General features: G+C 37.1%; 1 protein-coding gene across 10 annotated transcripts in view; it reads left to right on the top strand.

The window, feature by feature from the left end:
* Positions 1-12,845, top strand: part of CEP89 (centrosomal protein 89) — a 41,433-nt gene that overhangs the window by 27,702 nt on the left and 886 nt on the right. For 9 of the 10 annotated variants that reach the window (XM_030282347.4, XM_072934307.1, XM_072934306.1 and 6 more), the window contains one exon: positions 1,886-5,009. In XM_030282347.4, coding sequence (XP_030138207.4) covers positions 1,886-2,108 — 223 coding nt within the window. In that variant the 3' untranslated portion in view covers positions 2,109-5,009. Of the gene's footprint in view, positions 1-1,885; positions 5,010-12,661; positions 12,768-12,845 lie in introns of those variants that run through there. The other variant, XR_012057727.1, reaches the window with a different exon arrangement.

The raw sequence follows: 12,845 nt of genomic DNA on the forward strand, positions 1-12,845 counted from the left end.
ATAGACCTTTATAAGTTTTTTTGGTCAAAGTTTATTTCATAAGACTTCTGCAGAGAAACAGTACCTCAAGGTAGATACAGCTGCTGTGCTTTGGATGCAGAATGAAAATTTGAAAGTGCATTAAACTGTCCTTGGAAGAGGATCAACAGCAGAAAAGCTTTGCAGTTGTGCATAGGCAAGGGGGAGGAGTTGTGTTATCTGAGGTGACATACAAAATTATAACTATAATAAAAACCTTTGTGATAAGGCATGCATAAATAAACTCTCACAGGATAGATGAAAATGGATTCTTGAGCCAGCCCAAATAAGATTCTGAGATTTAAGGCTGAATGAATTTTGTTCAATGAGGGCATGTCTTTTTTAAAGCAGAATCTTTCAGAACCTACTTCTAGTAATTTTTTCATCCTCAAACATCAGTGGGGCACTGGAATTTTGCTTACTCTCAGTAAGTTATAAAATCCTACATTTTGGCTATGTTAAAGGTTGAATGAAATTTTTATTTTTACTTAATAATAGCCTACATTAATAAGAAATTAATTTAATGCCTTTTGTCTAAAGGCATCTGGAAACAGCATATGTATCTAGTTTTAAATGCCAAGTGGCAAAGACTTGTATTTCAAGAGGCAAACCAGCTGTAGAGGCAAGGAAATTTTGGTGTTGAGAAAGATGTACAGAGCATCAGCAGCTCTAGCAACCAAGCTGCTCTGTAATCCAAATTCCTTAAGGGAAGGGAGGTTGTGACTAGCAAAAAGACACCCTCTCTTCAGCCAGCTCTGCTGAGTGCATTTTTAAATTTCAATCCGGTCAAAATTTTCAAGCAAAATCCTCTTGTGTAACTACACTTGGGATGCTACTGCATCTTCTCAGATGCTGACCTGGGAAACAGCTGAGCTGTGAAGCAGCACGTTGTGCCACACTGCAGAGCCTTACCTGGGACTGCAGCGTGCTGTGTGTGCAGCAGGGTGCTCTGGCTGCTCCAAAGCCAGGTCAGTCTGCACTCCCTGGCTCTGCATCTCTCAGCTCTGTTTAAAAATTAGTCCTCCAAGAAGAGTTGAGATTCACAGAATGACTGGGTTGGAAGAGACCTTCAAGATCATCGAGTCCAACCTAGCCCCAACACCTTCAACTAAACCCTGGCACCCAGTGCCACATCCAGTCTGTTTTAAACACATCCAGGGATGGTGACTCCACCACCTCCTTGGGCAGCCATTCCAGAACTTTATCACTCTTTCTGTAAAAAACTTTTTCTTAATGTCCAACAGATAGTGCCCTTGACACAGCTTGAGACTGTGTCCTCTGGTTTTGTATTAAAATATGTGTTCTTATTTTCCATGCATCAGCTATGCTTTCCACGTCAATTGATCTTCATTTCCTTATTTTGTATTTTGACATACACCAGGAGTCAAAGGAAACCCAGGCTCCTGGGCTTTGTCTACCTTCTAAGTTGCTACCACTTTTGTTTGGCTCCCACAAAGCAGCTGAGCACAGAGTCTGACACTGATCAGACCTTTGGGCTCAAGGGGTGAGCACAGTGCTCTGGGCAGAAGGGGCAGTGCTGTGTGGGAAGCAGAGCTGTGCTCAGCACGGAGCCTCAGTCAGTGGAGAGTGGTATCACAGTATTTGGGTCTCACATGCACTGCTCTGTGTGCACACTTAGTCCAACTTTTGTTACATAATGGGTAGCTTTATATGGGTAGTTTTCTGGTCATATCCTTTTTAGCATTACATTTAATGAGCTTTTTCAAAACCAAGAAATGAATGAATTTCAATCAGGCAATTTCAAGCACATAAATACAGGCCATTTCTAATTTGCTTATCCACATAGTATAATCCTGCACTGCTGAAACATTGTTAAAGTTGGAATTCTCTCTTCATTTTTTCCTAGGAAAACAGAAGGGGAGCTTGAAATCATGTGGGAATCCACAACCAAAGAAAACAGGAGAATGAGAGAACTCTTAGAGAAATCCCTGAGGAAGAACAATGCCTGGAATGCTGTCACAGTTCATGAACCACACTCTCAGGACCTAGTTTATGGACATGATTTTAGCTATTGTGATGTGAAAACTTCATCCCCTACTGAAAATGAAATTCAGCAAGAATGTCAGTGATAAGAATCTGCATCTCATCCAAGAAAGAAAACTTGGTGCCTTAGTTTGACTTTTTCAGCAGCGCAAGGTGTCATGGAATGTTTGCTGTCTTCAATATTAGTGTATTTTTAAGGTCATCAAAATGACAGCAGCACATTCTCTACTTGTACTCTAAATAATGTAAATCTAGCCTAAAATATTACTTTGCTCTTTGAAGCAAAAGCTATTCATTCTTAAGAGAAAATGTGGTACAACCTTAAGTTAACATGTAAAGACCAATAACTAGTTAACAGGATAAGATGGTGGTAAGCTTGGTGTTCAGCACAGACACACACCATGCCACAAAACCAGTGAGCAGCAAGACAGTGCTTGTTAAAATTAAAAGGACATGTTTCAGTAGATTCTCCCTAAAATGCCAGATGGAGTATGATCCAAAAAGTGTGGCTTGTAATTTTTCTCCTGAGGAAGCATCTTGACTTCCTCAGATGCAAGGATGTCCTAGATTGTGTGCCAAAAATCAAGGACAGAGAAAAATTTGACTGTGGAGCAGGCAAGACTGAAACATCCTCATGACAACTGCTGGTGCCTGAATGCACAGCTGTGCAGTGTGTAGATTTACAGGATCCCTGTCGGTGTTGGGAAGCTCCTACCATGGGTTTGCCAAGGGGAGGAGCTGCCAGCACAGAATGCAGCTCTCCTCCAGATTGTTTTGTTCATCCTGCTTCAGACTCAGTGGCTTCAAAAGCCACCCAGAGTATTCTCTGAAGCAGTGCTACTGTATATGCCTTTAGATTATTGACCTGTATTTGTCTTAGCTTTCTGATTTGTTGATTTTCACAATATTGCACATCAACTTTCTAGTAGTATGTATTGCTCTGATATGGCTTTGTTTTGGATTTGCATATACTTGCTGGATGAGCTTTTTGGTTTTGCTTCATTTTCATAATGAAACACAAATGGTACCAGAAAATTGTAACAATACAAAAAACATGTAACTATCATAGTTGTGTAGTATTAGAAATAATGAAGAATTTCATTGACTTTGATCGAAGTTAACAAAAAGAGCATGAAACCATGTTAAAATACTAAAAAAAATACGTGATGTGTGTGTCTAGAAAGGTTCCTGCAGCGTTTTCCTTCAGGGTAAGGCCATGACTCAGAAGAATGGCTTTGTTCAGGAGAGGGTGGGAACAGCACTTCCTATCACACCGTGATGTTCAGGGACAGGCAGATTTTCAGCTTTCAAAGCCAGTTTCTGCAGTACAGTGCAAAGCTAAAAACTCTACAGGCTTCCAGAGCACCGTCAGAACCTCAGTGCCCTCTGATACTGCCCTGATTGTAGGAAGGCACCAAAGTAGCTGAGTCATATATATGCAGGCAAGGTTTCAGGATGTACTCTCATTCCTTCCCTATAATAGGAATAACACGAGTGCAACAGCCTTATCAGTTCATCAAGATACAACATCAGCATGCCAGAGTCTTTTAGACACTGATTAACAGAACTATTCTCTAACAGCACACTAGCTTTTGGTCTCTGCCCAGAGACTTAACAAGAGCTACACCTTTGAATCCTTTCACTCTCCTGGCTTTTTCAACTTGATTATTTTAGGACTCCATGCCTCAGCATAACAACCAGAAACTATTTTTAAGCACAGTCTTAAATAACTTCATTAATATGTGAAATTGTCACGGGGATGGTCTATCACTAAACCAGTCCTGTCCCCTATGTTCCTTGAATTTGAAAAAGAAACTAATTTGAAATGTCAGGTCTGAAATACCTCTTCAGGTCAGTTAGACAGGCATACACACTCCTCTGGTTTCCACACAAGCTCCAATCTGCACTTGTGCAGACTCTGGAGCAGCATGGACCATGGCCATACCCTCAGCTTCTCACCTTTGTAAAGGCAGGTTTGGAGCATAAGTCCTTCAGGTCATATTTTTTAATATAAGCATCTCTGAATATGCAAATACAATCTCAGAGCTGATTCGTTATTTACAATATTATCCTCATCTGGGTTTAATTGCCCTTTTGAGTATGTTTTAAGAGCTTGTAAAAATCAGCAGCTTCACAAGGAAAAGCTATTATACTGGTAATTCCTTAGAAACAGAAGCAAGATTTTCAAAACTCTCAATGTTGGCCTAACTGTTCTTCCACTGACGTGACCTGGGAATGTCTTAGAACTGTGTACTTTTGCCACACCTGCTGCCCATTTTCACAGCTCTTGTTTTAGAGTAGGTTTTAATACATGGTTCAAAGGGCAGCACCTTGGCAGTAGCACTCTTAAGGCTTTGCTCAGAAATGCTACACTTACTTTGCCATTCACATATCATTAAAATACGACATTAAACTTTAAATAAACTAACATTTCATCAAATCCCTGGGTGATTCTCCATACTCAGTTTCCACGGGAAGAAAATTGATAAAAATTACATCCCATGGATGAAAAAGTCTTTCTGTGGCTCAGGAACACTTTTTTGGTATAACAAAAAATCCTGTTATAGGCTATTTTAAATACATATGAACATATTTTAAATACATATGAACCCATTTGACATATTTGGATGTAAAATACTGGAATTGTTTCAGATCAGCAAAAGTAAACCCATTTGCAAGTGTGCCAAGTGCTGTACAAGTAGAATTGATAATTAGACAGGTGCTTCCCTCCAGTTCCTTCCAAGTTGATTCTCTTTTATTAACAGCTGAAAGTGTTTTCCTGTAAATCGCTTTGAGATGAAACATAAACCTTTTGCTCTGTATGTTTTTCATCTTGTATTAAGTTTTGTAACTTGGTTTTAGTATATTTCTATGTACAGTAAATACGCAATATAATGCTTATTGTTGGCCATTCATTTTAGGACTAGAAAGAAAATATTAAAAGTCTAGCATTATATGAATAAATATTCTTTTGAAAAAAAAGAAAATATGTTTTTTATTAAAACATGCAACATTTAAACATAAAAGGAAAAATAAAAACCAACAGAAAAGTCCTGCTAAAATGTCTAACAAAGTTGATAATTTTAGGAGTTAAATTGCCTAGTAGGCAATACCACTACCTAATCAAATCAAAATCCCTCAAAAGCTGTCTGGAAGGAAGAACTCAAAATGTGTGTGTGCTGGGCCAGGAACTGGGCTCAATCCTTGTGGGTTCCTTCCAACTCAGGATATTCTGTGATTCTGTAAGTCATCTTTCACTCTGTAGAGGAAAGATAACCAGATCCAAGTAGTTAATTAGGGTCAGCTGCAGCTCTGTCTAATACTGTATGAGGTAATATGTTTAGATTTAATTCTATAAGAATTCGCTATAGTCAAATACACTGTATTGTTTACCCTTTATTCTTTCACATTATTTGCTTCCATTATTTCTTTCTCAGCTGAAGCCAGGTGGGTGGAGCTGTGTCACCTCAGTTCCAATCAGCTGAATAGCTTTTTGCAAGAGCTGGCAGAAGGGTTTTACTGAGTGTCATTTGGAGTTGGATCAGTGTAAGTGCAAAAGGTACGGTGTAGCACGGTGAGTGCTTTTTAATCTAAGTAGAAGCACATGTGTTGCAATCAAAAACATGTCAAAGATTATCAAAGGTGCTGAGATCACAGGAGATCAGATACTGTCTTGATATTGCAGCCCTTGACCGATTTCACATGCATTTCCTGCTCTCATTTTTAATAGCATTTTTTATAGCTTTAGAATTTTAAGTTTAATAAGGGATAAAACAAGGGACAAATATCCAGCGCTGAGGTGCTTTTGGCGAACAGTCAAAGAGCACAAAGTCAACTTAAACATCCTTTTCTAGATACTGCTACACTGCTGGGGGTACATGCATATTCATGAGTTTATACTGATTCAAACCTTCCTTTGAGTTTTTGACGTTCCAGAAACTCTTTTGTTTGGTTTTAACCTCTGACTTGTCTGCAGGACATTCTGTAGATTGGGTCAATATATTTTATTTCGTCCTTTAGTTCTGCCCTGTTGTTTCCCACTCCCTGATAGCCAGGAGTTGATAAATCCTCCCCGATGCTCGTGCTTTGATTTCTGCCACCGTTATCTTATCATTTGGGGAGGCCAGAGCGCAGGTGTAAGAAACAAAATAATTGCTTTACACCATTCTCTGAGTTACTTACATAGAAGTATTTTAGTCTCTATTTTAACATTTTGCTAAAGCCTATGATATATCATAGTTATCCCACTATTATTCATATAAACTATATAGTGCATATATAAACTGGCAGATTATACTATACAAAAGCAGTTAAAAATAAGTATAAATTGTACCATATCAAAACACTTGTGATGCAAAAAGCTAATCTGTGAATGTGAAAGCCTATATTAATTATATTGTCATTTGTAACAGCAACCTTTGAACCTCTCTAAGTAATGAGGTAAGTTCACAGAAGAGAATAACATCAAAAGTACAACCTGACCTATACAACTGCCTTGAGAAACTCAAAATACTGAGAGTGGCAGAAGCTGCAGAGCTTCTGTCACGCACGTGAATGAAGGACTTGTAACCTAAACTCCAGTGTACTCAGTTCACATGATATGGATATTGTAAACCTTTAAAGCTCGTACATCCTGCAGCAATCAGCCAAACAAAGGTCTGCTCTCTTCTCTCCAGCTGGCACGATTTGCTTAGAAATCACTTCACACATACCAGGACACATTCTGGGTGTTCACAAACCTAAATTCAAAGCTTTCACGATGTCTTCTATAACTGAAGAGCCACAAAAGCTTTTCGTGGTTCTGTTGTGTCTTATGGACGTGGCACACTTGTTCTCATTTCTTTCCCATCCTTGGTGTAGTTTTTAGCACGCTACAGAAAATCCAGGATGACTAAAAAATCCCTTTATAGGAGGATTTACTGGGCCACCACTGCCAGCTGATGTTTCATTACAGGTGTATAACATTATAATAATTTTTTAATCATAGTTTTTCCATGTCTCATAGATACTGTGCTAAATTTAGATGACACAACACTAAAGAAACTATTTGACTGTTTTAGTCTAGTACAATAACTCTACCCATGCCAATTTGTCTTTTTTCTGTTACCACCTGACAATAGCAACTTGCTACTTCCCTTTGACCACAGCTGACAGAGCATCCTGGCTCTGTTATATTGCTCCTGCCTTCCAGTTACAGAATCTTTCAGATCTTCCAGTCGGTAAATTGAAACCATGAAATAGTTTCAGCTTCCTTTCACAAGACAACATAAAAACATTCTTCTGTTCCTACCAAGAAAATAAGAAAAATCAGAATTTGTGGAATTGTAGTCACATTCAAGTTTCATTGATGGATTTACAGAGCATATTCTGTCCATAATAACTGAGCATAAATTTGCCATATTTTAAAATAAATAATGTGATTATTATATTCAAAAAGCAAACATTGTTATCACCTTTTAGAAACCAAAACCACAGGAGAATTCAGACTGAAAGGAATGAGAGACTTGTCCTTACAAACAAACTGTGGATCTGCTGGTAAATAAAGATAGATATTGAGAGATAAAAGAAACAATGGGAAGGATTCCACTGACTGATGAATGGAATGAGAGAGATTTGTCTTTACAAACAAACTGTGGGTCTGCTGATAAATAAAACTGGATACTGAGAGATTAAAGAAACAATGAGAGGAACCATAAATTCCATAAAGAATTCCACTAATTGACACAAAGAAGAGACAAAGGTGGGGGGTTATGCATTAGAAAGGAGTCTTAGGTATCAGCTGTTTGGGGAAGTCTGTACCTCCCAAATACCTCAGCCAATGGAGAAAGAAGAAAATGTGGCCAGGAAATTAGGATAAAAAGGAGGCTGCATCCTCCTAAAATTTGAGAGACCCCAGGGGAAGTGCCCCATGGCCTCTCCCTTTATTTGAATAAAATTACAAGACTCCTCTGTCTCCTTTTTGGACGTGAACCTCTGATGTTTGTGGATTAATTTTCCTGCCAGTAGTAAATCTCAGTAGTTCCAATGCATTTGCCAGCTACAGCTAAAATAGTGGCCTAACTTTTTACTCCATAGTCAGAACAGAGCACTTCACACTCTGTTTTGGTTGTGTAAATAGCAGGGAGAGTCTGACACTCAGCAGTCACATTAAGGAAAGTATGTACCAGTGCTATGTGAACTGACAGAGCTTTGATGTGTACTCACCTTATCTTTATTTCCACTTTCTAGAAAAATTCCCGACATTGAGAAGTCATTTAAACCCAGGTGTTTTCTCCTACCTCTATTTCCAAGTCAGAAAGATGCTGTTTTTCAGGCCAGGAGATTGCCTTTCCCCAGCCCAGAAGAGAGACTACCTCCTAAGACTTTTTCACCATGAAGAATTCATGCCAGCATCCTGGCACATTGCATCAGGAGTTCTGAGAGCTTTTCCCTTGGGACTACAAGTCCTTCCTTGGAGAGGCATGACTCTTCCATTTAGGAGAGTTCCAAGCACTGGTCCTTCTCTGCAAATCTAGTGTAGATAATTATGGTAAAAAACTCCATGGTGTCAATCAGCTTGGATCTAGAAAAGCAGAAGCACTTTGAAGGCTTCTTTATGTTTAAAAATGTGGTTTCTCAGGGAGTGAGCTCTCCAGGCTTTTTTAGTCCTGAACTATTTTCTTCTGTATTAAATTTATTTCAACATATGTATATAAGCACATGTTCAGATATGAAATATAGAAAGAAATATATTTTACTTATTAGAATTGTTTTATAGCTGAAATATTTTGGTTTCAGTAAATATAAAATTAAAATGAGACTTCAGAAGTATCATAGACATCATAACCTCAAGGGAGTGTTTCAATACTCAGTGCTTCCTTCCTCAGCTAGAGATGGGCACAGGACAGATTTGTCTTCCAAAACCGATGTTAACTGGTAGCCCCTTCTTGGTGGAAGGCCAGTGGAATGCAACCTGAGTTTTGGACTCAAAAAGAAGATCAAATTCAGGCTTTATTTTTAAAATTAAAAAAAAAGAAAATATGAGAAGTTGGATGTTCATCAGAAAAATCATTGATCCTGATCAGAGTTTGAAGCACTGTTAAAAACTTAAAAACTAGTGTGACATGAAAGCTGTTTTTCTCCAGAGGCCGTCAAAATTCCTTTAGAACATTCTTAGGAAGAGACTTCTTGATTTTTTGGTGACCTTTTGGATAGAATGACATGCTCAGCATTTATGAGTTAATTGAGAGTCTCTAAACTGCTCTGCTTAAAAAAATGCCTCATACAAAATAAATCTCTTGTTGGACTAAAGACTCTGCACTTTTTGGGCTGGTCTAGTACAAAACCTTTAGCAGACCTGAATATATTTTCAAAAGCCTTATTTGTCACAGAAGAAAAGCCAATTACTGTTACCAAGAACTAAGTAGGGATAAAATACGGGTATTTAAACCCCATATATTCTGTTAAGAGCTACAGTCTATTAAGTAGTTCTGTTAAGAACCACCATCACCTAATATTTCCTACTGACCTCCACAAGATGCAAAGGTCTTGCAAACCAGTAGCATACCCAGTACCACCATAGCTATTAAATAATATAATTTCTTTATATTCCTTTGCATATAAACTTGCAGCATACCTGCAACATACCTGGAATTACTTAGGAAAATAAAGTTATTTAAAGAATGACAGTAGTGAGATCGAAATTTAGAACACATCTATTAATGGTCGATTCAAAGAAGACTAAGTGCAGGGAATCACACTGGTCCTCTCATTAAAATTCAACAACCTGTAAGCAGGAAGGTTAGAATGGAAAGTGTTCACTCTGAGATACTGCTAAGCTACAATTAAAAACTGCAAGTTAGGACGATCCTTATCATTTGCTTTAGTATTGATCAAAGCAGAACATGCATTACTGCAAGCAATAAATACCAACCCTAACAAACATTAACCTTCATTTTTAGTAAGGAATGATAACAAAAGGTGCAAAAGGTGTATTGCTATTTTTCCTTGTTATTTCCTGAATTAAAGTTGAAAATTACTTTTTAAGATTTAATTGGTAAATAGCATTTTGAAAAGGTTCAAACTACAGTGTTTAAGTAGGACAAGCCCTCAAAGTGTTTGCCTCAAAATGCCTTGGAATTTGAACTCATTCATATCTTCATCTATTTGTGTACCTATTTGAGAGGGAAGGATTCTTTTCCCATGGCTGTAAAATGTAATTTCTCTTGTCTACAAGGAAAATGATATTAGAATCCTTGAAATCAATGCTTATTTTTTCCTTCAGTGGCTGAGGAAAAGAAGGATTGCTTGTAAAATTAAAAATACTTTAATGGGTTTATGGCATCCCAAGAAGAGCAACCCCTAAAACAAAATTAGACAATAAATGAAGATAATTTTCTATTTTTATAAAGAAGCACAGACTAGTTAAGGTCAAATCACTGCAGAGACTTAAGACACCCTATAGAACAGGTGGGAACTCTCTAGACAGACATTCCAGGTTGACTAAAGAAGCCAGTTGCTCAGGAAAAAACTCAAGTAACATCTTTTCAATGTTGGGAAAACATTGTATGGGATCTGAAGAAACAGAATGGAGTACAGATCTGAAGAACAAAGAAAAGACAACTGACACATCTACACAAATCAAGCACATATTTCCTACACTAAATCTAAGAAAAATTCCTCAGCAAAACTTTATTTAACAGAACATTAAAGATTACATACCCCATTATATTTTCATCAAAATTACGGGGTTTTTTAAATGTGTGGGTTTTTTTGTAGATTTTTTTTTGGGGGGGGGGGTTGTTTTGTTTTGTTTTGTTTTGTTTTGTTTTGTTTTGTTTTGTTTTGTTTTGTTTTGTTTTGTTTTGTTTTAGTTGGTCTGTGAGTTCCAGGGTAGATATGATGTGAAAGATGTGCCTGCTTCATTTCAAGAGACAACGTTAGTCCCATAATATGACCTCCCATTCTTGTTTTTTCCCTCACATTGGCTATTTCAATAGTCTCTGTGGCATTTCAGGAGCAACACAGGTATGATCAGATTACAAACTTTCATTTCAAAATTATCAGCATAAGGAACATGGAAGTACATTATATAATATCTGATCCCAAATGAAATTGGGAAATGTGAAATTGTGAAATTGAAGGATATGAAAACATTAATTAATTTAGTCATACATTACAATTACCATGAAAAATATTCTAAAAGTCCTTGTAAAACATTCATAAAAAGGAATAAATTGTTCATAGCTGCCTTTTCATGTAGTTGTAGCATGACTATAATTTTAACATGTTTTATTCTCTTTATCTGTAGGCAAATTAAAAAACCCCAAAGTTTTGTCTGGCCATTCTTACTGTGGTAATTTTTCAATAAAAAGTTATTTAAGATGGAAGAGCTTCTCTTGTATCTTAACCCAATTTCTGTGAGAATTAAACAAGAAAAACAGAGAGAGGAAAAAGCCAGTGACTAAAAATATTACAGTTTTGATTTTATTTTCTGTACTAACATTACTTTGCAACCTCAGTCTTGGAGAAAAACAAGTTTGCAGTGTAGTATTGCTCAACCATCAGAAAATATGGCAAATATAAACTAACAAGTGTTTCACATGTTCTTAAGAGTCCATTTTTAGTCACAGATGTACATCATCATTGCAGAGGGAATTCCTGTTGATCAATCCTGCATGCTTAAAAGGTTTGTTAAAAAGTGAGGAAAACAATTATGAAATTGTGCTTAGGATGATTTTGTTGATACTCAGGCCCAACAATTTGGTCTTAATTTCCAGCCCTGTACTGCATGTTTATGAGCCATTATCTCAACAAGGCAACAAATGCTAAATGTTAACATCAGGAGCCAGTACCTGAACATCTTTTAGCTTTTAACAGTAGGTATTTATTGACAAACTCATTTAGAGGGAGTTGGCCAGGCCTTACTGATTGGAGTGTCATACAGCAAAGGAGTTGTACAACTGCATTGCTAAAAACAATTAAGTGATTAACATGATGAAGTGTCTTTTTGCAAGTGTTTTAGGGATGACTAGCTCAAATGAAAGCAGTTACCTTAATACAGAATTCAGGATAATAACTTTTTTCTTGGATGTACAGCTGCATAGAAACAGAGAATGGCATTTTTCACTGAAGCAAGATCTTTAAATATTTACAAAAATGGAAAATATTTGTAGCTGCAAGGAAAGGGAACACCAGCTGCCCACTCAACTGCCTCAAGTTAATGAAAAACAAAGGAGATATTTTTGCCTATGCTTCTCTACCTTCTCAAGATAGAAACATCAACTATTTTTAATAGGATTCAAATAACATCTGGGCACACGGTTTTAATGCATCCATAATATGACAATTACTTCAATGTTATCTTGCCAAAGCATTTCTAAATTAGCAACTGCTTGCTATAAAATCATCAAAATAGACTCTCCAAATTATGGTTCACTCTCACCATGTAATACACTACTTAGGCACTGGACAAACATTCTCACAAAAGGAATAAAAAAAAAAAAAAAAGGATTTTCTTGTTTTAAAAGATAAACTAATTGGACTATCAGTTTACCTGTGGTTCCTAACTCAAAACTTCTTGGCAGAGAATGGGTTTAATGATTACCTTTTATAACCTCTGTACTTAGGCTGCTGCTCCTTCTTCATATTCTGGTTTCAGACATGGACATGCCTTGCTTGTAACTGGCTGGGAAATCTAACTGGAGAAATACACTTGGCAAGAATTCCTGGACCTGATTGACACCAAACAAATATAAATAAATAAGGTAAGTGAAAGCAAGAATTGCTAAAGGTAATGATTGAAGCAGTCTAAATACATGACTTTAAAAGAGACATTGGGCACA

Source organism: Taeniopygia guttata, chromosome 11 (genome assembly GCF_048771995.1).
Source record: "Taeniopygia guttata chromosome 11, bTaeGut7.mat, whole genome shotgun sequence".
Taxonomy (NCBI): domain Eukaryota; kingdom Metazoa; phylum Chordata; class Aves; order Passeriformes; family Estrildidae; genus Taeniopygia; species Taeniopygia guttata.